This window comes from Neoarius graeffei, chromosome 23 (assembly GCF_027579695.1).
Source record: "Neoarius graeffei isolate fNeoGra1 chromosome 23, fNeoGra1.pri, whole genome shotgun sequence".
NCBI classification, from domain to species: Eukaryota; Metazoa; Chordata; class Actinopteri; order Siluriformes; family Ariidae; genus Neoarius; species Neoarius graeffei.
Genome location: NC_083591.1, coordinates 10250761 through 10277461, shown reverse-complemented (window position 1 = coordinate 10277461; position 26701 = coordinate 10250761). Strand labels below are relative to the sequence as shown.

The 26701-nt window shown below is 42.9% G+C and overlaps 1 protein-coding gene across 1 annotated transcript in view; it reads left to right on the top strand.

Annotated features, from left to right (window-relative positions):
• The window catches only part of bace2 (beta-secretase 2), a 59104-nt gene that overhangs the window by 17326 nt on the left and 15077 nt on the right, over positions 1-26701 (top strand). The window contains exons 2-6 of the mRNA XM_060905738.1: positions 63-151; positions 12826-13042; positions 13300-13431; positions 23944-24078; positions 24447-24548. Of these exons, the coding sequence (XP_060761721.1) occupies positions 63-151; positions 12826-13042; positions 13300-13431; positions 23944-24078; positions 24447-24548 (675 nt within the window). The remainder of the gene's footprint in view (positions 1-62; positions 152-12825; positions 13043-13299; positions 13432-23943; positions 24079-24446; positions 24549-26701) is intronic.

Below are 26701 nucleotides of genomic sequence, written 5' to 3'. Positions count from 1 at the left end.
GGGACTCGATTCAGGAAATCATTCATTATATTTACCATGCTCATGTTTTTGTGTGCTTTCAGCTGAATATCCTGGTGGACACTGGAAGCAGTAATTTTGCTGTAGCTGCCGCACCACATCGCTACATCTCAGCATACTTCAACAGAGCACTGTAAGATCATGACTCTTATTCCTTTAAACCAGTGAGTGCACCAGCACGTTAACGTAGTCTAGTTTGAATGTAAATAGGCAATACTTTGGAGTTTACAAACTATGAAGAAAATTAATGGTTGCACCTAACGACAGTTAAAACTAGACGGCCTTTCGATTTCATAAAATCGGTGAAATTTAGTTCCCTCTAAAATTTGGTCATTGTGATGTATTCTGTAATATCTAAAAAAAAAAAAAACCAGGCCATTTTCTGGCTGGGAAGTTATTTAATTTGAGCAGATTCCCTAGCAAATAATGTGCATGAAATCGCTCACTTTGCGCAGTCAGGCAGACGGAGGAAGTCCGCGTGTGCGCATGCGCAGGTTTACCACCACCTTCTTCTTCTTTTGGGTTTTACAGTGTTGCATTACTGCCATCTACTAGTTTACCTTTGACCATGCACTGACAGTTCCATCATTCTGTCGCTAAACGAACAGCTGATCACACCGAAGTGCTCGCTGACCGCTGATATTTATTAGCTTGGTCCTGCGTTTCCTGTCCTTCGTGTATAACATAACGTCTTTTCTCGCTTTTCGTTACTGTAGTCGGTCTTTCACGTTTCATTCGCACACTCACATCCACCATTGTTCTCTCCTGTTTCAAAGTTGTATCCCACAATGCCTTGCGCAAACGGGGAAAGCCCACCATACCATGCATGACGTAGTATCTTGAATTGGGTCATGGTGAAGCAGGAAAAAATAGTGGAGAATTTAGGGCCACGTGGAGATAAATTCATTAATTGTTCTATTAAAAAAAATAATAAAATTGGAAGTCTGTGATTCGAATTCGGTAGCTTTCAGTCCACTAAACAAAAATAACTGGGTGTCGGGAAAGTTCTTTTTATGACCTACATTTGAAAAAAATCTGAAAGGCAGTCTAGCTTTAAAAAATAAAAACTTGTACCTACCTCCTGGTGGGTACAAGGTGCTACTACTTAGTAGGAGTTGTTGTTCAGCAGATTTAAATGTGGATTAAGTTTGCACATGTTACAGGTCAAAAAATTTCAACCTCGGTGATCTATTTTTGGACCCGGGTTAATTTTTATTTTTTTTTTAAACCTAGTTCATAATTGCCAATGTTGGATTATCTAAGATTCTTAAAAGGGGTTTTCCCATCACTTTATTTTGTCTCTCTTCCATCCACTTCCTCTCTGTCTACATCTACCTCGTATTTCCTCTCGTCTGTCTGTCTACCTATTCCTATCTACCGAATTAGCATTTTAAAAAAAGTCTTAACCTGGATTCAAACTTGGAACCTTCTGAATTTTAAACCAGTACCTTAACCACTAGACCAGTGATGGAAGGAGTGATTATATATTTTGAATTTATTCAGGAGTCCAGTCTGATTACATCAAGTAGTTTAAAATGCAAAGTCTTCCCAAATCCTAACCCAAAAATTAACCCTAGATATAGTACGTCTCTCCAATACAAGTAGCAAATTATGAACCGGGTTAAAAAATTTTACCCTGGGTTTAAAAATTTCACCTGACCTGTAAAACACACCTCAGTTATATTCATTGTTATGGTTTCTTACTAAAGTGCTGTTAAAGGTCCCATGGCATGAAATTTTCACTTTCTGAGGTTTTTTAACGTTAAAATGAGTTCCTCTGACCTTCTTAAGTCACCCCAGTGGCTAGAAATTTCATAATGTGTAAACCAAACTATGCCCAATATTTGAGAATGGCGCGTCAAAATGGCGCGTTGAGAAGCTCTTCCCTTGCTGACGTCAGCAAGGGAGATGATCCCCCCCCCGGATTCCCACCCACCGTATAGATTGCCCGCCCAGTTGTAGTGAGGAGACCATAGAGGACACAACAACATGGCATCACCTAAGCGAGCGAAACATGGAAGTTGTGCTGTACATGGATGTGACAACACAGAAAGGAGTCTGTTTTTACTGCCGACGGGAGAGCCCCTGAAGACGCAGTGGCTTAATTTTATTTACTTCAATAATACGCCGTCGAGTCTACCTAAGACGGTGTATGTTTGTCGGAACTATTTTACTGATGAATGTTTCCATAACTTGGGACAGTACAGGGCAGGTTTTGCACATCAACTGTCACTGAAGCCTGGGTCCGTACCAAGCATCCCTGCCGCATCAGCCTCAAACACCGAACAAGTAAGTGTATAACTGGTCGTTTTGCCGTGTTTTAAAATCGGTGCCACGTTAGCCTTGCAATGGCTACATTAGCTGTGCAGCTAACCGCTTCCTGCAGTTAGCCAGGTACTCTGCGCTACAAAACCAAAAAGCATGCAGCATGCTCTGTTTTATAATAGCCAATCAAAGCAGTTTTTACAAAGACACCCACGTTCTTTTTTTTTTTTAAGTCACTCGTTCATTTTATTTGTTTGTTTGTTCAGTAAAAACCCAAACATTTGTTGAATTTATTTTATTTCCTCGCGTCGCACCTTAATGACGTCAGCGCGCGGTATTTTTCCCTTCGTGGTTTGTTCCTTCTCTCTCACCATAGTAAGACACCCACATCCGCTTGTTCTGACCCACTGGAGGTAGCGTCACAGTGCTGTTAGCCAATCAGAGGTAACACGTTTACATGTCATGAATATTGATAAGACCCGCCCCCACCCTCTACCCTTCCCCGCCTCCTGCTTCTCATTAGCAAAACGACGCACTGGGAAAAGCGCTGAAATGGGGCTTTCTCCCAGGAGGCTATATCTACGTGCCGAGGGTTCATTTCGAGAAAGGCTGCGGATATAACATCCGGAAACCTCCACGAGCCCGTTTAAAGCATCAACAAACCACCATGCCATGGGTCCTTTAAAGGAGAACTGAAGGCAAATTTTTTTCATCTCATCTCATTATCTCTAGCCGCTTTATCCTGTTCTACAGGGTCGCAGGCAAGTGTCAGCCCTGTGATGACCTGGCGACTTGTCCAGGGTGTACCCTGCCTTTCGCCCGTAGTCGGCTGGGATAGGCTCCAGCTTGCCTGCGACCCTGTAGAACAGGATAAAGCGGCTACAGATAATGAGATGAGAGAATTCTATTTATCTCATTTTATTAAATATAGGAATGCATTTCTGATCGCTGTTTTGTCACTGCTATAGCAAGTTGAGTGTTTTGAAATATGTTATGTAATAGATCAGTCCATATGTCAAAGCAATGGCCGTAAACCAGATTCTTCGAGACCTGTGCGAGACATCGTAGGACGGAAGTAAAACGTACAGCGGAAATCCAAGTGGCCAACGTTGTCAAAAGATGCGCGCGCCCTCTTTCGAATGCTGACGTAATCAAGCCGGAAGTTTTGTTTGTGTTGATAGCGATCAGGAAAGTTTGAAAAAAGTAGGCAGTAATCGTCATTTAAACTCGTTTTTCTGCAATATTTCTTTGGAAAACAGTTTTCAAAATGGCAGCGCCGACACCTGGCTGACACTTCACGCTTCGAAGTCTCGTGAAGATTGCACGGATAAGCGACGCCTACCGTGAACCAAATTCAACATGACTAAAAACCGAATAGGCCGATAAGTATAATATTTAATTGCAGTTAGTTGCCAATACGAGTCACGATATAAGGTTACTAGAACCGAAAACGTAATTGAATAACACGTTAATTAAGAAATAAAGCAAGTTTAAAAAAGGACTTCAGGTCTCCTTTAAATTTGTTAACCGAGGGTCCAAGCTAGTCCACTTTATTGTAAAACAATAAAAAAAAAATCTAACTAACTTGAAGTGCATGAAAACAGATGGACGTTAAAGGGACCAGCTCACCCTTACTAGATCAACCTCTGTGCTCAGTAGTGAGTCACCGTTTTCAGTGCGTATTCCATGGTGTTCTGTTTGAAAAACCATTCATAACAATGTGGCAGCATCCTGGACCATAGATCATAAATTGTAAGGTGAAATTGAAAATATTTTATCAAAGTAGTTGCATTTTAACATCTTTCGGCTGCACTCTGTTTATGGCTGCAGGTATTGTTACATGAGCATGTCCAGAACGGATAAGAAACAATTACTTATTTGGTACCCAACATCACATCAAAATTAACAAAGTTGGGGGCGTCGTGGCTCGGGTGGATGGGGCGCCATACCATGGATCCGGGGACCCGGGTTCGGTTCCGGCCCGGGGTCATTTCCCGATCCCTCCCCGTCTCTCTCCCGCTCATTTCCTGTCTCTACACTGTCCTATACAATAAAGGTGGAAAAAGCCCAAAAAATAATCTTTAAAAAAAAAAATTGACAAAGTTGATCAAAGGTAGATAATCTTCAATCTTGCCACTCACTGAGGCTGACGATCTTCCACAGCTAGTGTGGTGTTGTAGCAACATCGCGCAGAGAAAAACACGCAAATGACGAGAATGAGTTAGTCACGATACCTGGTCCCTTATACGTCTAGGCTGATATTTGACTCCCAGTCATCTTATGCGACAATGGCTTGCATTTTTATTCCCGCAAGTTTTCTTGTAAAGGCTCGGTATTCAGCAAGGTGAGCGCACACAATCCATGGAGTGGCCCGTATGCAAAAAAAAAAAAGGATGCTGAGAAGGGTGAGCTGGCCCTGTTAACAGCTTCCCTGTGATTTGACAAACATGTAATATTTCCTGTTCTACAACAGTTAGTTCCTTTCCACTAATTTGATGGGTCGAGTGGGGTTCCAAGAGCGCCTATATTTCCTATAATGTTTCATTGTGTGCGTCGCTCTACTCATCTGTGTTTGCCACGTAAAATTTCACTTCCTAGTTTGAAGCGGTTACTACAGTAGAGTTAGCAACATCATCAGCAGGCAGGGCAAATAATATATTCAGGAATATAACTTAAAATATGAAAGCTCATCAGATGAAGAGGAAAAGCAAGAAGCGATGTCAATTTTACCGGAAGCACCTTTAACGGGAATATACAAATTAACGTGAGCTAACTTTTTTTTTTCCCGTTTCCGGTTGAGAGTACATCGTGCGCGTTTTGGCTGCCGCTTCTCACCAGAACTTTTTTTTATTTTATTTTATTTCTTTTTCTATTTTCATTTATTTATTTTTTTCTGTGTTTGTGTAGTTTGATGTTTGTTTGAAGGTTTTTTCCGCTGGTTGTGGTGTAGCTCTGGACCTAGTTTTGGGCGTCGGTTCCCTCCAGGCCTTGGTTCGCTGTGGGTGATGCCTGTGCTCCCAGCTATGGACTGCAGTGAGCTCGTTGCTCATTTTACATCGTGGTTGTCCAGCGCTCTGTGCTTTAATGCTTGCGTGGTGCTTTAATGCTTGCGTGATGCTCTGAGCGATGTTGCTCGGTGGTGTCGGTGCTTCTGTGCTCGCTTTGTGGATCCATGGCGTGGTGTTCAAGCGATGTTGCTGACGGCGTCACGGCGGCAGTGCTGGAGATGTGGGACTCGTTTTCGTGCGCCTTTTGGTGGGACTGTGGCTGCTACACCACGGGAATTACATCCTGACCCTACTTGGTGGACTTTTTTTAAAATTTATTTTTTCCCTTGTCTATAATTGTAAAGCGTCCTTGGGTTTCTTGAAAGGCGCTTTATAAATTTAACATTATTATTATTATTATTATTATTATTATTATAGCCAGCTAGCCAACGTCCTATAAAGCGACTGTGGCTTCTTCTGGATTTTTTTCCACTAGCGGAGCAAAAATATACACATTTGGCCATATTGTATAAAAAGTGTCACGTACTCGATATTAATTTCTTGTTTATAGAGCTGTTGTATCAATCTTGCTTTTATTCTGAATATTAATTAGCTACGGCTCTCACCCTGCAGGCTAGTGTCTGCAGTCAACTCGTGGCTGAAAGCAGCGATTTTCAAAATTTACCGAGACTTGTATTTCAGTGCAGACGGTATGAACCCAAGATATTTCATGTTTTGTCTGGTCAACTTAATTTCACTGTTTAATATACATCCAATCCTGTGTTTCAGACCTGCAACACGTTCCAAAAGAGTTGAGAGGGGGTAATTTAAGGCTAATAATGAGGTAAAACATTTAAACAATGGTGTGATTTGGAACAGGTGATGTCCACAAGTGATTGTAATCATGATTTTGGACAAAATCAGTCTCCAGGAAAGGGCTAGTCTTTGAGGAGGAAAGATGGGTCGAGGATCTCCAGTTTGTCAACAAATGCATGAGAAAATTATTGAAATGTTTAAAAACAATGTTTCTCAATGAAAGATTTGGCTGTAGATCTTACCCTCTACAGTTACATAAGACCATTAAATGATTCAAGGAAGCTGGTGGAATTTTGGTGGGTAAAGGGCAAGGGCGCAAGCCTAAGCTGAGCACCCGTGATCTCCGAGCTCTCAGACGGCACTGTATCTAGGACTGTCATTCATCTATAGCTGATATAACTACATGGGCTCAGGATTACTTTCATAAACCTTTGTCAAGCACCTACAATACGGCGTTGCATCCACAAATGCCACTTAAATCTTTACTGTGCAAAAAGGAAGCCTTATATTAATGTGTCCAGAAGCACCGTCAGCTTCTCTGGGCTCGGAGGCATCTGGGATGGACCATCACACTTACCCCTTTTCCACCAAATCAGTTCCAGGGCTGGTTCAGAGCCGGTGCTGGTGCTGGTTCACAACTCGTTCAACTTGCGAGCCAGCTGAGAACCAGCTTGCTTTTCCATCGCTCACGGTGCTAAGAAAAGACACGTCATTACGTCGTTGTATACGTCAGTTACGTCGTTGTATACGTCATTACGTCGCTGTATACGTCAGTTACGTCGCTACGTTTGCATAAACCTTGGCGCAAATATCGAAGCAGAAGCAGCAGCAACAACAGCAACAATAATCATAATGGATGACTTCGCGTTTGTACAGCTGCTGCTTCTCGTCGCTTAAAAATGGCGATCTTTCGCGGTCTTATTGTTGTCGGTCTTAACAACTCCGCCCCCCGCTGACGTAAGCGGTTCTTTCCTCTGGCCCAGCAGAGTTGGTGCTAGCCTGGGACCGGTTTTTCTGGCCCCAGAGCCAGTTCTTTGTCAGTGGAAACAGAAAACCCGGTTCCAAACTAAGCACTGGCCCCGAACCAGCCCTGGAACTGCTTTGGTGGAAAAGGGGCAACAGTGGAAATGTGTGGTGCGGTCAGATGAATCAGTATTCCAGGTCTTCTTTTTTTTAAGAAATGGACGCCGTGTGCTCCAGACCAAAAATGAAAAGGACCATCCAGTCTGTTACCAGCAACAAGTCCAAAAGCCAGGGTCTGTCATGATATGGGGTTGTCAGTGCCCTTGGCAAAGGTAACTTCTGTGATGGAAGTATTAATGCAAAAATGTACATTGAGATTTTGGAGCAACATATGCTATCTTCAAGACGAAATCTTTTCCAGACATGTTTCAACAAGACGACAAACAACCACATCCTGCACACATTACAAAGACATGGCTGTGGAAGAAGAGGGTGCTTGTCCCCAGTAGAAAACGTGTGGTGAATTTTGGAACGCATAATATGACAATGATGACCCCGTACTCTTGCATACCTTAAGACCTGTTTGCAGGAAGAATGGGACAAAATAACACTTGAAATGCTTCATCACTTGGTCTCTTCAGTCCCTAAACATCTTTTAAGTGTTGGGAGAAGGAATGTCAACATTGTAAATGCTTTTCCGTCCCAACCTTTAATGTGTTTATTTTGAAAAAAAAAACAATAAAATTCATGAGGTAAAATGTCAAATAGTGTGCTGTTGTCTTGTTTTGAGTGCAATACAGGTCAAAGATTATTTATAAATAATTTTAAATTTTAATTTCAGTTTGAACCTAGGGCGGCACGGTGGTGTAGTGGTTAGCGCTGTCGCCTCAGAGCAAGAAGGTCCGGGTTCGAGCCCCGTGGCCGGCGAGGGCCTTTCTGTGCGGAGTTTGCATGTTGTCCCCGTGTCCGCGTGGGTTTCCTCCGGGTGCTCCGGTTTCCCCCACAGTCCAAAGACATGCAAGTTAGGTTAACTGGTGACTCTAAATTGACCGTAGGTGTGAATGTGAGTGTGAATGGTTGTCTGTGTCTATGTGTCAGCCCTGCGATGACCTGGCGACTTGTCCAGGGTGTACCCCGCCTTTCGCCCGTAGTCAGCTGGGATAGGCTCCAGCTTGCCTGCGACCCTGTAGAACAGGATAAAGCGGCTAGAGATAATGAGATGAGTTTGAACATACTGTCCCAACTTTTTCTGATTTGGGGATGTATGTAGTGCAAACCACACTAGTTTGAAACTAACTACTCTCTCTGTATGCTTTAGGACAGACTTTACATTCTGACTTGCTCATTGGAGTTTGTTCATAACATTCAAAAATTGATCATGTTGAGCTGCGGTTGACCATTCAAGACCAAACTGACATTGAGTTGAATCATAAATATCGATCATGTTGTAAAGGACTGTACAGTGTCTTGCAAAAGTATTCACCCCCCCTTGGTGTTTGTCCGGTTTTTTCACATTACAAGCTGGAATTAAAATTGATTTTTTTGGGGGGTTAGCATCATTTGATTTACACAACATGCCTACCACTTTGAAAAATTTTTGTGACACAAACACTAAGATGAAAAAACAAATCTGGAGCATGCATAGGTATCTCTCCCCCCCCCCAAAAAAAAAAAAAGTCTATTTTGTAGAGCCACCTTTTGCTGCAATTCCAGCTGCAAGTCTCTTGGGGTATGTCTCTATTAGCTTAGCACATCTAGCCACTGGGATTTTTGCCCATTCCTCAAGGCAAAACTGCTCCAACTCCAAGTTAAACGGGTTGCATTGGTGTACAGCAATCTCCAAGTCATGCCCAAGATTCTTAATTGGATTGGGGTCTGGGCTTTGACTAGGCCATTCCAAGATATGTAAATGTTTCCCTTTTAAACCACTCCAGTGTAGCTTTAGCAGTATGTTTAGGGTCATTGTCCTGCTGGAATGTGAACCTTCGTCCCAGTCTCAAATCTCTGGCCGACTCAAACAGGTTTTCCTCCAGAATTGCCCTGTATTTAGTGCCATCCATCTTTCCTTCAGTCTTGACCAGCGTTCCTGTCCCTGCAGATGAAAAACATCCCCACAGCATGATGCTGCCACTACCATGCTTCACTGTAGGAGTTGTGTTCTCAGAGTGTTGGGTTTGTGCCACACATGGCGTTTTCCACGATGGCCAAAAAGTTCAATTTTTGTCTCATTTGACCAGAGAATCATCTTCCATGTGTTTGGGGAGTCTGCCACATGCTGTTGGGCAAACTCCAAATGTTTTTTTTTTTTTTTTAAAAGCAATGACACTTTTTTTTTTTTTTTTTCTGACCACTCTTCCATAAAGCCCCGCTCTGTGGAGTGTACAGCTTAAAGTGGTCCTATGGACAGATACTCCCATCTCCACTGTGGATCTTTGCAGCTCCTTCAGTGGTATCTTTGGTGTCTTTGTTGCATCTCTGATTAATGCCCTCCTTGCCCGGTCTGTGAGTTTTGTTGGGTAGCCTTCTCTTGTCAGGTTTGTAGTGGTGCCATATTCTTTCCATTTTGCTATAATGGATTTAATGGTGCTCCCTGGGATATTCAAAGTTTGGGATATTTTTATAACCCAACCCTGATCTATACTTCTCCACAACTTTATCTCTGACCTGTTTGGAGGCTCCTTGGTTTTCATGTTGCTTGTTTAGTAGTGTAGCAGAGTCCGGGTCCTTCCAGAACAGGTTGATTTATACAGACATCATGTGACAGATCATGTGACACTTTGATTGCACACAGGTGGATCTTAATCAACTAATTATCTGACTTATGAAGTGAATTGGTTGGACCAGCTCTTATTTAGGGCGGCACAGTGGTGTAGTGGATAGCACTGTCTACTCACAGCAAGAAGGTCCTGAGTTTGAGCCCAGTGGCCGGCGAGGGTCTTTGTGCGGAGTTTGCATGTTCTCCCCGTGTCTGCGTGGGTTTGCTCTGGTTTCCCCCACAGTCCAAAGAAATGCAGGTTAGGCTAATTGGTGGCTCTAAATTGACTGTAGCTGTGAATGTTTGGTTGTGTCTGTGTGTCAGCCCTGTGATGATCTGGCGACTTGTCCAGGGTGTACCCCCGCCTCTTGCCCATAGTCAGCTGGGATAGGCTCCAGCTTGCCTGCGACCCTGCACAGGATAAGCGGTTACAGATGATGGATGGAGCTCTTATTTAGGGGTTTCATACGAAAGGGGCTGAATACCTATGCATGCTCCAGATTTGTTTTTTCATCTTATTGTTTGTGTCACAATTAAACAGCAATGTGCACCTTTAAAGTGATAGGCATGTTGTGTAAATCAAATGGTGCTAACCCTCCAAAAATCCATTTTAATTCCATCTTGGAATGCAACAAAACAAGACAAACACCAATGGGGGATGAATACTTTTGCAAGCCACTGTATATAGAGGCATTCAGCTTGAATTTTACACACCAACACGACAGCATAATCTGGGAAGATAATTAAGAACAGTCTAAGTTTGGGACATCAGCAGGAAGGAAGCATCGAGTTTTGTTTTGAACACACGCCTACACTCGATCTAATTAGTGAGACAAGCTGATTATGTTGGCTAAATTTAAACATGGCGATCTACAAACACAATCATGATACGTGTTGCTTCAGCCTCTGACACAGATTTGGATATTCTGCTGCAATTTGTGTTTACCTGAAAGTAAATGTTTTCTAAATGGAAGCATCTACTTATTTTTAAAATGAGTCTTAGCACTTTAGCTCAGATGGCACTGCAGTTGTAGATGGCAATCAGTGGCGGCTGGTAGCCTTTCAAACAGGGGAGGCTGGTCGGTTACGATATTTCCAGATTTTAAAAGAAACATCAATTTTGCCCATACTCTTGCCTCTGATCTGGCTGATTGTTGGCAGCGTCACAAACTGTGAAATAACAGGTTCTTTTGGCCCATTAGCCTACTGTCCAATATACATGATGGTGGTGTGTGTGGGGGGGGGGGGTATATTTTAACATTTTATATTTTAAAATTGTGGCATGTTGTTTAAAAATTGATCATTATTGAAAGCAGCTCTTTATCAGGAACCTCAGCAGTAGAGCTGGGTGCCACACATTTCATTCAATGACACTTTTGACTGAGAAATGTTTTATTGACAATTTTGATAACCCTTCACTTTTAATCCAGGTCTGTAGTGTGAAATGTTCTCGGCTGTGTTTTTGTTTAAAAATGCTTTCCAAATTGTAGCTGTGTTTAATTCATGTCCAGAAAAATATATATTCCAATATAATATACTCAGCATAAACATTTTAAATAGATTCTGTATTTTTGGTCCATCCATGACATATTACTAAAGTAGCCTATTTACTGTTGTTGATGTGGGTCACTTGCTGTTAGCCAATTCACTTTCTCGTACCAGGAGAGCTGAAAGGAACGAGTATTATTCCCTACCTTTTTCACCAAGTCAATTTGAGGCGTCGGTCTACCCTGCTCTTTAATTTTAATTTTTTCCTCGAAAGGAAGACTGGTAAATGGCTTCGCCAAAATTAAATCGGCAATGCTTGGCATCCGTGCGCAGCTTTCTTGCTAGCTGACTAGCCCCCTCAAGTTCAAGTTCAGTCACTCAAACGAAATTTCTGGAACTAAGATAGCAAACTTGACAACACTATATTTACACTTTATTTACAATGAAAATATATACAAACTAAAAAAGCTGGTAGAAACCATATGTAATGAATGAAATCGAAATGTAAGCTGATCTCTTACAATACACCACAGCACTTGCGAATCCGCATGGGACTGAACTGAGATTCACCGCTGCCTGTCTATATTTGAAACGAGCTGTCAATCAAAGAAAATATCCGGCCGCTTTCACCAATCACCAGTCTCCTCGCGGAAACTGCCATGTCCCTCCCACGTGAGGCTCGGAGTCCGTGGGCGGGCGTTTTCGCAGTATTTTTCCAATAACCGTCTTGCATTTTGAGATTGAAAAGCGCAGAGCTCCCAAATGCCATTGAAGTCCACTGAGGCTGCGCTGCATCGCGCGGTCACGAGGGGGAAAAACTCACGCACACATTAAAGTTATAAGGGAATGATTTCGCACTGTAGTTGGGTTGAGCACGTATATTTCTATGATTCTGGATCTGAAATAGCAATGTTATAAGGTCGGCTATAACATAAGCCTAGCGCAATTCATCCTACACGATGTTCGTCATTTTTAGAGGAGGCTGAGCCTCCCTCGTTGTCTTGGAGCAATCGCCCGTGATGGCAATGTGTCTTCTGTATACATGTGCTAGCACTTTGAGACCATAAACGGGCTTGACTACCTGCAACGGCATGTTCCGTTTTTAATTCAATTTTATTTGTATTGCAGTTTTGACAACGGACATCACAAAGCAGCTTTTGAAAATATTTGCGTTTTGCTTCCTTGCAAGGAAGAGGAATCAGACTTGTCCTCTTCAGATTATAAAACATTCCAGTATACAGGTGTAGAAGAGGAAAGGAAATAATGATGTGTGCTGAAAGGATGTTCATTATGAATATGAGCCTCAGGATGAATATTGACCCATGTACACTATTGGGGTGCTTGCATACCTGTTAGTCTGTTTCTCAAAACGGAACCAAAGCAAAATTCAAGGTTTTCTTTCTTTAACTGGTTTGATTTCACCCCGCACATGATGAAAAACAAACATAGGTTTTTTTACAACGGGTGAAGGATACTAAAATATTATAGATGAGCACAAGTTCTAATCTGAAGCCTATATAATCTGCCCCTCAGCTCCAGTACGTATAGAACAAAAGGCACGTCTGTGTCAGTCAGCTACACTCAAGGTGACTGGCAGGGAGAGCTGGGCTCAGACTTCATCACGATCCCTCAAGGCCCCAATGGCACCATCCTGATTAACATTGCTGCTATCTTAACCTCGGATGACTTCTTCCTCCCTGGCATCAACTGGCAGGGCATTTTGGGCCTGGCATACCCCTTACTAGCTCGGGTAAGACAAATGACGGAAGTGTTGTTCTGTAGAATGTAGATATGGATGTGGGTGTGTGACTGTTTGTTTAGGCACAGCCTGATCTATGAGGTGATGTACAAATAAGGAGTGGCTGCTGTTTGAATGTTTAAATTATGTATTCATAACCTGCACCATTAGGGTCATCATCTGTCAGTCATACGATAAGAAACATAATTTTGTTGAATGATAAGTCTAACTAAATGCAAGAAAACAATCGTTGCTGTTATTTTTCTCAGCCCAACCCATCTGTGGAGCCCTTTTTCGACTCGCTGGTGAAGCAAACGGGCATCCCAGATGTTTTCTCTCTCCAGATGTGCGGCACAGGAATCTCCGCCAGCACTTCAACCAACCCAGCAGATGGGAGTTTGGTGAGTTTTAGCTGCTTTGCTCATCCATGCCAAAGTATATGCTGCTGTATTTACGCTAACCTGTAACAGCTGGTGCAGCTGGCCCGATTCCAAGCTAAACCTGCATAAGAACATCTAAATTACCATCAGTGGACAAATCGCTAGCTTGGGACAAGCAGACTTTAATTTATAACTGCTCATTTTACAAGTAGGTTCAACAACCAGAAAAAACCTTGAACAGGAATCTGAGGCCATCATGAGCACAGACTCAGCAAAACTGGAAAGGGATGAGGGAGGGTTCCCTCTAGCCTGGCTAACGCGACCTCAGAGCTCTCCGAGCATTTGGTCTGGCCAAGCTATTAAGCCAAACCGTTTCCCAGAGCCCGTGGTTGACCCGCCTCCCTGAATTGCCTCAGTTTGCTACTGGTCGAAGCCAGAAAAGGCTGTGACGAAGCTTAAACCAATCACATCACTCTTTCCTCTGACGTGTGTGACGCGACGGAAACTGCTTGAGTAACTGGTAGATTAAACTCTTACCGAAGCCGGTCGGGAGCAAGGCGAAAACGTCCTTCCTTTCAATAAATACCTCCAGGGCTGCTCTTTGCTCCGTTTTCAATGAGAACTTCCCGTTGAATGCTTTCAATACAGCATCTACCACTGTAAACAATCTATGGCTTCCGGTCGCAGTTCTACTACGTCAGTGCCTTGAACACGCCTCTACCCAGGGCCGTTGGAGATGCTCAAAGTTGATTGGTTCCCGATTTTTCGGGAGCTTGGAAATGCTGTAGATAGCCTACCTGGCCAGACTAAGCTCGGAACAGGCCCTTGTGTTGCGTCACACTTAGGATGGGCGGGCCCAGGCTAGGTTCCCTCCCCCCTTTCCATCTTCAACTGTGCAGTTTTGGTGAGCCTGTGCCCAGGATGGCCTCAGATTCCTGTTCTAGGCTAACAGGAGAAAAGCTTGATGTGTGGTCTTGTGCTGTTGTAACCCGTCCATCTCAAGGTTTAATGAGGTGCATTCTGAGATGCTTTTCTGCTCATCACGGCTGTAAATAGTGATTAAATGAGTTACTTTATCCCTCCTGGCAGCTTGAACCAATCTGGCCGCTTTCCTTTGTGGTCTATCTTAAACTAGGCATTTCCACCCACAGAACTTGTGTGTGTTTTATATATATCTCCCAGGGAGCACTATTAAATCCATTTTAGCATAATGGAAAGAATATGGCACCACTACAAACCTGACGAGAAGGCCGCCCACTAAAGCTCACAGACCAGGCAAGGAGAGCATTAATCAGAGATTCAACAAAGATACCACTGAAGGAGCTGCAAAGATCCACAGCAGAGATGGGAGTATCTGTCCATAGGACCACTTTAAGCCGTACACTCCACAGAGTGGGGCTTTATGGAAGACTGGCCAGAAAAAAAGTGATTGTTTCAAGAAAAAAAAATAAGAAAACACGTTTGGAGTTTGCCCAACAGCATGTGGCAGACTCCCCAAACACATGGAAGAAGATTCTCTGGTCAGATGAAACTAAAATTAAATTTTTTGGCCATCATGGGGAAACGTCATGTGTGGCGCAAACCCAACACCCTGAGAACACCATTCCTACACTGAAGCATGGTGGTGGCAGCATCATGCTGTGGGGATGTTTTTCATCTGCAGGGACAAGAAAGCTGGTCAGGACTGAAGGAAAGCTGGATGGCACTAAATACAGGGCAATTCTGGAGGAAAACCTGTTTGAGTCAGCCAGAGGTTTGAGACTGGGACGAAGTTTCACATTCCAGCAGGACAATGACCCTAAACATACAGCTAAAGCTACACTGGTTTGGTTTAAAGGGAAACATTTTAAATGTCTTGGAATGGCCAAGTCAAAGCCCAGACCTCAATCCAATTGAGAATCTGTGGCATAACTTGAAGATTGCTGTACACCAACGCAACCCATCTAACTTGAAGGAGTTGGAGCAGTTTTGCCTTGAGGAATGGGCAAAAATCCCAGTGGCTAGATGTGCTAAACTAATAGAGACATACCCCAAGAGACTTGCAGCTATAATTGCAGGAAAAGGTGGCTCCAGATTTGTTTTTTAATCTTGATTATTTTGTCAGAATTTGAAAAAAAAAAAAAAATTGGTAGGCATGTTGTGTAAATCAAATGGTGCTAACCCCCTGAAAATCCATTTTAATTCCAGCTTGTAATGCGACAAAACAGGACAAATACCACGGTGGGGTGGATACTTTTGCAAGACGCTGTATCTGCACGATTGTGATGCCACATGATTTAGCTGTCTAGATAACTCCATGAATGTCCAGGTGTTCCTATTAAAGTGGACATTGAGCGTATATGGCATCGATTCACCGGGCTGTTTCTAGCTCCAAGTCGTGCTTGGGCCCCCGAGCCACCAATGGTCCACGTAGGCAAATTGCTGTCAATTAACTGTGTAAAAACATTTCTTTTTACTCGTCTTAATTCTTTTATGAAGCATCAATCATTTCTCACCGCCATCAGCTTGCCTTTTTATGCTGACCAGAACGACTGGCACAGCTGGCAGCAGTCTGCACAATCCCAACTTGAAGCAGTGGAAGTAGAGCAGCTCCACGCCACACGATTCCTTGAGGCCAGGTTTGAACACTAATAAGCCATGAGTGGGTTGGATTTATCACAAGGATCAAATTATCCTGCTGCCTGAAATCATATAAACTAAAAGCCCTCAAGGGCAGATGAGATTCACCAGCTGCATCTTAAAGAAACATGAGAGCTCGCCGAGTCCCCATGTGCCTTACTGCAGTTTGACGGCGCGCACACACACAGGAGAGAGCGTCTCGTTAGTGAGTGGCTAATTAAGCTACAGAGGGCCTCCAGCTGAGCACACGGTCTGTTAGCAATATGGAAGTGTTTAAAGTGGAGGCGGCTGTTTCACCTGTTGAGACGAGCAGATGGATGATATGAATCTGTGCTCTCGTTTGTTTCCCCTCCCACCTCACTGAAATATCTTTCTCTTGCTATGATAATCATGGAATATAGAACAAGATGAAAACACAACCTCTTGAGTCTCTCTTGTTTCGCCTTGATGTAATTCTGATCCAGTTTGGATTTAACTCTTGAAGACCTGCACATCTCCGTGTCCTCTTACTCTAAAATTCCATGAAGATGCAGCGATGAAATGGTTACCAATGTGTCTATATTATTCATCACTCTTCAGGTATTTGAGCAAATCGAGTTATCAGTCATCAGGCCACATGAAAATCTCTGCACAGCTTCTGTGGGCTGTTGTGGCCGATTCAATTCCATTTTTGTTTTGATAGGATCACTGAAGGGATAAAACCACTCCTACATCATGATGCTCCCACCACCATGCTACATTATGGTCACAGTGTGTGTGTGTGTGTGTTTCTTCAAACATGAGCTAAATTATTGCTGAATAGTTCTATTTTTGTGTTCATCTGACCAAAGTTACTTTGGTCAGATGAACACAAAAATAGAACTATTCGGCAATAATTGAGCTCATGCTTGAAAGTTTGTGAACCCTTCAGAATTTTCTATATTTCTGCATAAATATGATCTAAAACATCAGATTTTCACACAAGTCCTAAAAGTAGATAAAGAGAACCCAGTTAAACAAATGAGACAAAAATATTATATTTGGTCATTTATTTTTTGAGGAAAATGATCCAATATTACATATCTGTGAGTGGCAAAAGTATGTGAACCTTTGCTTTCAGTATCCTGGTGTGACCCCCTTGTGCAGCAAGAACTGCAACTAAACATTTCCGGTAACTGTTGATCAGTCCTGCACACCGGCTTGGAGGAATTTTAGCCCGTTCCTCCATACAGAACAGCTTCAACTCTGGGATGTTGGTGGGTTTCCTCACATGAACTGCTCGCTTCAGGTCCTTCCACAACATTTCGATTGGATTAAGGTCAGGACTTTGACTTGGCCATTCCAAATCATTAACTTTATCCTTCTTTAACCATTCTTTGAAAGAACGAATTGTGTGCTTTGTGCCGTTGTTTTGCTTCATGACTCACCTTCTCTTGAGATTCAGTTCGTGGACAGATGTCCTGACATTTTCCTTTCAAATTTTCTGGTGTAATTCAGACTTCATTGTTCCATCAATGATGGTAATCCGTCCTGGCCCAGATACAGCAAAACAGGCCCAAACCATGATACTACCACCACCATGTTTCACAGATGGGATAAGGTTCTTAGGCTGGAATGCAGTGTTTTCCTTTCTCCAAACATAACGCTTCTCATTTAAACCAAAAAGTTCTATTTTGGTCTCATCCATCCACAAAACATTTTTGCAGTAGCCTTCTGGCTTGTCCACGTGATCTTTAGCAAACTGCAAATGAGCAGCAGTGTTCTTTTTGGAGAGCAGTGACTTTCTCCTTGCAGCCCTGCCATGCACACCATTTGTTGTTCAGTGTTCTCCTGATGGTGGACTCATGAGCATTAACATTAGCCGATGTGAGAGAGGCCTTCAGTTGCTTAGAAGTTACCCTGGGGTCCTTTGTGACCTCGCCGACTATTACACGCCTTGCTGTTGGAGTGATCTTTGTTGGTCGACCACTCCTGGGGAGGGTAACAATGGTCTTGAATTTCCTCCATTTGTACACAATCTGTCTGACTGTGGATTGGTGGAGTCCAAACTCTTTGGAGATGGTTTTGTAACCTTTTCCAGCCTGATGAGCATCAACAATGCTTTTTCTGAGGTCCTCAGAAATCTCCTTTGTTCGTGCCATGATACACTTCCACAAATGTGTTGTGAAGATCAGACTTTGATAGATCCCTGTTCTTTAAATAAAACAGGGTGCCCACTCACACCTGATTGTCATCCCATCGATTGAAAACACCTGACTCTAATTTCACCTTCAAATTAACTGCTAATCCTAGAGGTTCACATACTTTTGCCACTCACAGGTATACAATATTGGATCATTTTCCTCAAGAAATAAATGACCCAGTATAATATTTTTGTCTCATTTGTTTAACTGGGTTCTCTTTATCTACTTTTAGGACTTGTGTGAAAATCTGATGATGTTTTAGGTCATATTTATGCAGAAATATAGAAAATTCTAAAGGGTTCACAAACTTTCAAGCACCACTGTATATTGTTCGAAAAGAACTCTGATTTGTCTGATGTGCATCGCTGTGCTCATTTTTTTAGCAGAGGTGTTTTGCATGGGATGTAGGAATTGAGGTAACTGTGGTGCAGTTCATTGCTTATTGTTCTCTGTGTAACTGTTCCCACTGCTCTCTCCCACTGCTGTCTATCCGGCTTTCTCTCTTACCTTCCTTATCATTAGACTGGGAGTTTGTTCATGTCTGGGGACGATTCTTTGCGGTTCCACAAACATTCCACCAATTGGCAGTTTGCATGGGAATGTTTTTCATCTATACAGTATAAAGTTATAACTCAAGTTATTACTTTATCTGTTTACTGCAGTACATTGGAGTTGAATTTACATAACGAATATGAGCTCAGGACTTTCAGTTTTAATTTGAAGACCTTTACGTCCAAATCTGGTGAACAATGTAGGAATTGAAGCACTTTTTATACGTGGTCCCTCTAAATGGTTAGTTTTTAATTGGGCACCCTAACATAATCATAAATTGAATTGTCGTTTTATTAATACTTGTTTGCAAATCCTTTGCGTTCAATAACTGCCTGAGGTCTGGAACCCATAGACATCAGTAGATGCTGGGTTTCTTCCCAACTGATGCTCTGTAAGGCCTTCGCTGCACCGGTCTGCAGTTCCTGCTTGTTCCTGGCTTTCAGCAAGTGAAGTACATGCTTAATTGGATTCAGGTCAGGTTAATGACTTGGCCATTGCAGAGCATTCTATTTATTTGCCTTTTAAAAAAAGGCTTTTGAAGTACAGTACCAGTCAAAAATTTGGACACACCAACTCATTTATTGGATTTCCTGTATTTTGCCTATTTCCTACATTGTACAACCCCGATTCCAAAAAAGTTGGGACAAAGTACAAATTGTAAATAAAAACGGAATGCAATTATGTGGAAGTTTCAAAATTCCATATTTTATTCAGAATAGAACATAGATGACATATCAAATGTTTAAACTGAGAAAATGCATCATTTAAAGAGAAAAATTAGGTGATTTTTTTTTTTTTTTTTTTTTTAATTTCATGACAACAACACATCTCAAAGTTGGGACAAGGCCATGTTTACCACTGTGAGACATCCCCTTTTCTCTTTACAACAGTCTGTAAACGTCTGGGGACTGAGGAGACAAGTTGCTCAAGTTTAGGGATAGGAATGTTAACCCATTCTTGTCTAATGTAGGATTCTAGTTGCTCAACTGTCTTAGGTCTTTTTTTTGTCGTATCTTCCGTTTTATGATGCGCCAAATGTTTTCTATGGGTGAAAGATCTGGACTGCAGGCTGGCCAGTTCAGTACCCGGACCCTTCTTCTACGCAGCCATGATGCTGTAATTGATGCAGTATGTGGTTTGGCATTGTCATGTTGGAAAATGCAAGGTCTTCCCTGAAAGAGACGTCGTCTGGATGGGAGCACATGTTGCTCTAGAACCTGGATATACCTTTCAGCATTGATGGTGTCTTTCCAGATGTGTAAGCTGCCCATGCCACACGCACTAATGCAACCCCATACCATCAGAGATGCAGGCTTCTGAACTGAGCGCTGATAACAACTCGGGTCGTCCTTCTCCTCTTTAGTCCGAATGACACGGCGTCCCTGATTTCCATAAAGAACTTCAAATTTTGATTCGTCTGACCACAGAACAGTTTTCCACTTTGCCACAGTCCATTTTAAATGAGCCTTGGCCCAGAGAAGACGTCTGCGCTTCTGGATCGTGTTTAGATACGGCTTCTTCTTTGAACTATAGAGTTTTAGCTGGCAACGGCGGATGGCACGGTGAATTGTGTTCACAGATAATGTTCTCTGGAATTATTCCTGAGCCCATTTTGTGATTTCCAATACAGAAGCATGCCTGTATGTGATGCAGTGCCGTCTAAGGGTCCGAAGATCACGGGCACCCGGTATAGTTTTCCGGCCTTGACCCTTACGCACAGAGATTCTTCCAGATTCTCTGAATCTTTTGATGATATTATGCACTGTAGATGATATGTTCAAACTCTTTGCAATTTTACACTGTCGAACTCCTTTCTGATATTGCTCCACTATTTGTCGGCGCAGAATTAGGGGGATTGGTGATCCTCTTCCCATCTTTACTTCTGAGAGTCGCTGCCACTCCAAGATGCTTTTTTTATACCCAGTCATGTTAATGACCTACTGCCAATTGACCTAATGAGTTGCAATTTGGCCCTCCAGCTGTTCCTTTTTTGTACCTTTAACTTTTCCAGCCTCTTATTGCCCCTGTCCCAACTTTTTTGAGATGTGTTGCTGTCATGAAATTTCAAATGAGCCAATATTTGGCATGAAATTTCAAAATGTCTTACTTTCGATATTTGATATGTTGTCTATGTTCTATTGTGAATACAATATCAGTTTTTGAGATTTGTAAATTATTGCATTCCATTTTTATTTACAATTTGTACTTTGTCCCGACTTTTTGGAATCGGGGTTGTAGAACATTGCTGAAGACATCAAAACTATGAAATAACAGTGTGGGACGTAAGGCTGGACCGGCCGGCATTGAGCGGTAATTTTCGCATTTTGTCCATCTGTATTTGAAAAGCATTGGACTGGATGGCCCATGAAAATTTGTAATAGATATGGGTCTAATTTTTTTCCAAATGTTACACTGGGACAATGTTACACATTGTCATAACATGGCCTGTGAAACGGGGGTGCCCCCATAGGCCCAACTTTAAAAATTCATAACTCGGGCACTCAAAGTCCCAGCCCCGCCAAGCTTTACAGGCACGCCCTTCTCCCCGAGACCTTTCAAACCAGCCCAGGCATGGCCTGATCCGATGTTATGAGCAAGCGCGGATCGTGGAAAGCTTTAGCATGATTCCTGGCTCCAGCCACTCACAGGCGCAGGGATTTAAAAATTCACAAGTCTGCCACCGAAGGTCCTAGCCCCGCCGCAATTTACAGGCACCTCCCATTCCCCAAGTTCTTTCAAACCAGCCCAGGCCTGGCCCGGTACGACCTCACCTCAGCCCATTATCAACCCTCACTTGAGCGCTGCTCGCTGAAAACTTTTTTAATATGAGCCCTGGCTCGAGCCAGCCTTTAAAAATTCATAACTTGGCCACCCAATGTCCTAGCCCCGCCAAACTTTACAGGCACATCCCTCTCCCCGAGACCGAAATGCACTACTCACCCCTTTCACATATCCCACAATCCACTGCACAGTTGGGAACTTCCGGTGGCCAGGCCCAGACTGCTGATAAATGGTCCAAAAAACAATATTGGGCTATATAATCAGTTTCGATGTTCAAATATCAGATATTCAAATATTATCACAGGTTTACATGGTCTCTCAGATTTTTTCCAAGATTAATACTGCTCGAAATGATTGCACGTTTACAATTTGTAATCAGTGTAAATGTATACGGTTAATGTTGTTGGCCAGAGTTATAGTGTTGAGTAGTTGGAACATGTATTTTGTGTAAACAATGCAGAGTGTGAAAGTGAAAGGGCTGTATGGGCGATAATATAAGGATGACTGATTTAAAAGCTTCTGTGCTGATGAAAAATACCATGGAACCAGTGGCTAGACATATATAAAAGCAATCTAATAACCTCACGTTTCAGCTTGCATCCGATATTTGAACATCGAAACTGATAAATTGTAAATGTGCAATCATTTCGAGCAGTTTTAATCTTGAAACAATCTGAGACCATGTAAACCTGTAATAATATTTGAACATCTGATATTTGAGCAGGCAGCACGGTGGTGTAGTGGTTAGCGCTGTCGCCTCACAGCAAGAAGATCCGGGTTCGAGCCCCGTGGCCGGCGAGGGCCTTTCTGTGTGGAGTTTGCATGTTCTCCCCGTGTCCGCGTGGGTTTCCTCCGGGTGCTCCGGTTCCCCCCCCCACAGTCCAAAGACATGCAGGTTAGGTTAACTGGTGACTCTAAGGCCCTGTCCACATGGCAACGGATTCAGGTGAATCTGATAAAATTGTTTATCGTTTCGGCCTGGCGTCCACACGGCACCGGCGTTTTGGGTGCCCCAAAACGAAATCTTTTGAGAACGGGTTCCAGAGTGGAAAGATCTGGCAACGGCGCCGTTGCGAAGTCGTCTGGATGAGTAGAACGGATTTGTTTACGATGACGTCACAACCACATGTGCTTCAAGCCGGGTAGAAGTGTAATGAACTCGATGCGAGTTGTCAACAAATCCTATAACTTGGTTCATGAAACGCGCTTACAAAATATTTTCACTGTGAATATTTATTGTGTAATGGTGCAAAGTGAGAGAGAGAGAGAGAGAGAGAGACAGAGAATAGCCCTTAGGGCAGAGTCAATCCCGCCAGCAAAAATAGGGGAAAAAAAAAGAGCGATCTCACCTCTTCAGATGTTGGTTTAAGTCCTACAATACATTCCTCAAAAAGGGCGTAGAAGAACAAATTAATCCATCAACGTGTAGCATTCAATTTATTCCGGACCATTAAAGACGCCGCCTTCCACGTAGAATCATACGTCATCCTCGCCGCCATATTGGATGGGGCAAAGCGGAGAATAAAGATGCCTCATTCATGTGCTGTGTTTAACTGTACCATCAGGTTTGCCGTCCAAACGAGATCACATGGGATTACCTTTCACAGGTGAGACTGGAAAAATACTTTTCATTGTATTTGGTCATTATAACGTAATTTTACGAACAGATTTTTCTGACTGTGGCTAATATGAAGTCTTGCACATAGTTTATGCGCATGCGTCCTTACTTCTATTATTCTGGTGTCTCCGATGGGACCGTCTTACAGCACACCTAGAGGTGTGGCATGTGTATTGCATCGTTTTCAGCAAGCGTTGCGTTGCCATATGGACCTGATATTTTACTGATCCGTTGCCCATGTGGACGCGATATATTTTTTTTTTTTTAAATCTCGTTGTCGTGTGGATGTAGCCTAAATTGACTGTAGGTGTGAATGTGAGTGTGAATGGTTGTCTGTGTCTGTCAGCTCTGTGATGACCTGGCGACTTGTCCAGGGTGTACCCCGCCTTTCGCCCGTAGTCAGCTGGGATAGGCTCCAGCTTGCCTGTGACCCTGTAGAACAGGATAAAGCGGCTAGAGATAATGAGATGAGATGAGATATTTGAGCATCGAAACTGATTGATTATATAGCCCAATGTTGGTTTTTGGACCATTTTATCAGCAGCCTGGGCCTGGCCACCGGAAGTTCCCAACTGTGCAGTGGATTGTGGGATATGTGAATGGGGTGAATAGTGCATTTAACAACAAACCATTGTTGCAAAGTAGCTTTACAGAAATTTAAAGACTTATGAGCTAATTTTATCCCTAATAAATGTATTTAGAAGTGTTCTATTCTTCTTACAGAGCCTAGGTTATTGGTTTTAATCGACAGAATATATGAGGTTTCAAATCCATCTTGTTTTATTTTCTCACATTTTGAAGATAATGGGAGGACTCGAACCAACACTGTACCACGGCTCAATGTGGTATACGCCCATCCTACAAGAGTGGTACTACCAAGTGGAGGTCTTGAAATTGGAGGTTGGGGGCAAGAATCTAAACCTGGACTGCAAGGAGGTATTTGAGTTCGTTTCTTTTTTACACTACGCGCTGTAGAATATCTCTGTTTCTTCCCTTTTTCTCCTTATTTTTGCAGCTCAGTTTGTTCCTGTGCCTGAACAAATCCAGTCATCCGTTTGGAAAGAGTGAGGGAGAAACAGATTGTGACCTTATAAAAACTCAAATGCATTTTGCTTGGAAATACTTATGAAAGGCTGGGCTAAGATTGCTCTCGCCAGGGCTACAGAGAGAGAGTAAAAAAAAAAACCAAACCTCTGTATTGAATTTCATGTGGTTTAGATGTGAGAACTTTGGAAGCCTGAAAAAGAAAAAAAATTTTTTTTGTCTGCTCCAGGCCTTGACTAATGTATGCATTTTGTGTTCAGTACAATTCAGATAAAGCCATTGTGGACAGTGGGACAACCTTACTGCGTCTTCCTGTGAAAGTGTTCGATGCTGTCGTGGAGGCCATCACACACATGTCAATGGTACGGCCATGGTTCTTTCTTATAGGTTCCGTCAATACTGCTGTTTGAAAAGCTTTTTTTTTTTTTCAAATACAGTTCCTTAAAATTGGTATTGCAGCCTCAAAAGCCTATGTGAAAACCAGCATATTGCTCTATCCATGCATCAAATCTGTGTTGCTTATGGATCCCCCCCCCCAAAAAAAAAAACCTTGGTTTAAAATTGCGAACTCCCATTTGAATGGCTGATTCTGGTTTTACACTTACCACTGAGCTACATTTTCTTTTTAAATCCAATTCCAGGGCTGAATTTATCTGTTTAAAAAAAAAAACCCTCCTCTGTATTGAATTTCATGTGATTTGGGATACAATATGTGCATTTAAAGTCCCATAATGCATAGCAATGTAATTTGTTGAAATGTAAACCGTTTAATGACCATTAAAGCCAGCTTGTTAGTGGTGTATTTAATACAGAATACTGAATTGTATGGCTTCAGATTACTTGGTAATTTATATTGTTTTATACAGAACTGTTTATGTAATTGTAGGTCGCAATGCGTTTTTACGGAATACTCGGAGTAAATGTCCAGAATTCTGTTACTGCTGCATGATACAGTGCTCTATGTGAAACAGTTTCTATAGCACATAGCGATGGAGAGATTTTAGACACTACAGGACACAAGTTCGTGACCTGACACAATCATTCATTCATCCATCCATCCGTTATCCATAACCGCTCATCCTGTTCAGGGTCACGGGCAAGGCTGGGGCCTATCCCAGCTGACTATGGGCGAGAGGCGGGGTACACCCTGGACAAGTCACCAGGCCAGGTCATCGCAAGGCTGACACATAGAAACAAACAACCATTCACATTCACACCTACGGTCAATTTAGAGCCACCAATTAACCTAATCTGCATGTCTTTGGACTGTGGAGGAAACTGGAGCACCCGGAGGAAACCCACGCAGACACGAAGAGAACATGCAAACTCCACACAGCCACATAAAAAGGCCCCTGGGCTTGAACCCAGAACCTTCTTGCTGTGAGGCGACAGCGCTAACTGCTACACCACCATGCCGCCCCTCTACCACAATCCGTTATCTCATCTCATCTCATTATCTCTAGCCGCTTTATCCTGTTCTACAGGGTCGCAGGCAAGCTGGAGCCTATCCCAGCTGACTACGGGTGAAAGGCGGGGTACACCCTGGACAAGTCGCCAGGTCATCACAGGGCTGACACATAGACACAGACAACCATTCACACTCACATTCACACCTACGGTCAATTTAGAGTCACCAGTTAACCTAACCTGCATGTCTTTGGACTGTGGGGGGAAACTGGAGCACCCGGAGGAAACCCACGCGGACACAGGGAGAACATGCAAACTCCGCACAGAAAGGCCCTCGCCAGCCCCGGGGCTCGAACCCAGGACCTTCTTGCTGTGAGGAGACAGCGCTAACTGCTACACCACCATGCCGCCCCTCTACCACAATCCGTTATCCTAATTATCAAAAGATTTTATAATATGGTACCTAAAAACATGTTGGCATAGAACCTGTCTGCTAACTTTGTATAAGGTTAGTGCTAAACTTTTTTTTTTCCCCCAATTCAGAAGCCAATATGAGAAATGTAAGCGAGTTTATTAGCAGTTCTCAGAGATGGGTACTCAAACTTGCGACTCGTCCTCAAAAGACTTGACGTGAGCTTGATATTTGGGACTCATAAACATTAAAGAAATGTCTGGTGAGCTGAAGGTCTTTCCTTCTCTTACTATCATGAGAAACTTTATGCATGCGCACGGCCACAGGTAGCCGACACTGTGACTGTGGCAGCAAGCACACCTGTAACCGTACTGTTTGTGATAAGGTTTGGCTCCAACGCTGTCATTCAAAATGCAAACAAAAGGATGGCCACAGAAAAGGTGTGTGGCGTGAAAACACAGGATGCTGGATCAGCCATATCGGATTTTATAAGGCACCTCAAAACGTACTCTGATAGGTCAGTTAGTCACTTGGTAATGTGGAAGACAAGTTCAGATTAGTGCCTATGGACCGTTAGCAAACGTTTTAGTAACATCGGCTACAGGTAGGTTATCCTACAGGTTTATTCTTGACCACGTAACGTTACAGGTTTATTGGGATACCATTACACTGGGTTTGAGAGGTTAGTAGGATTTA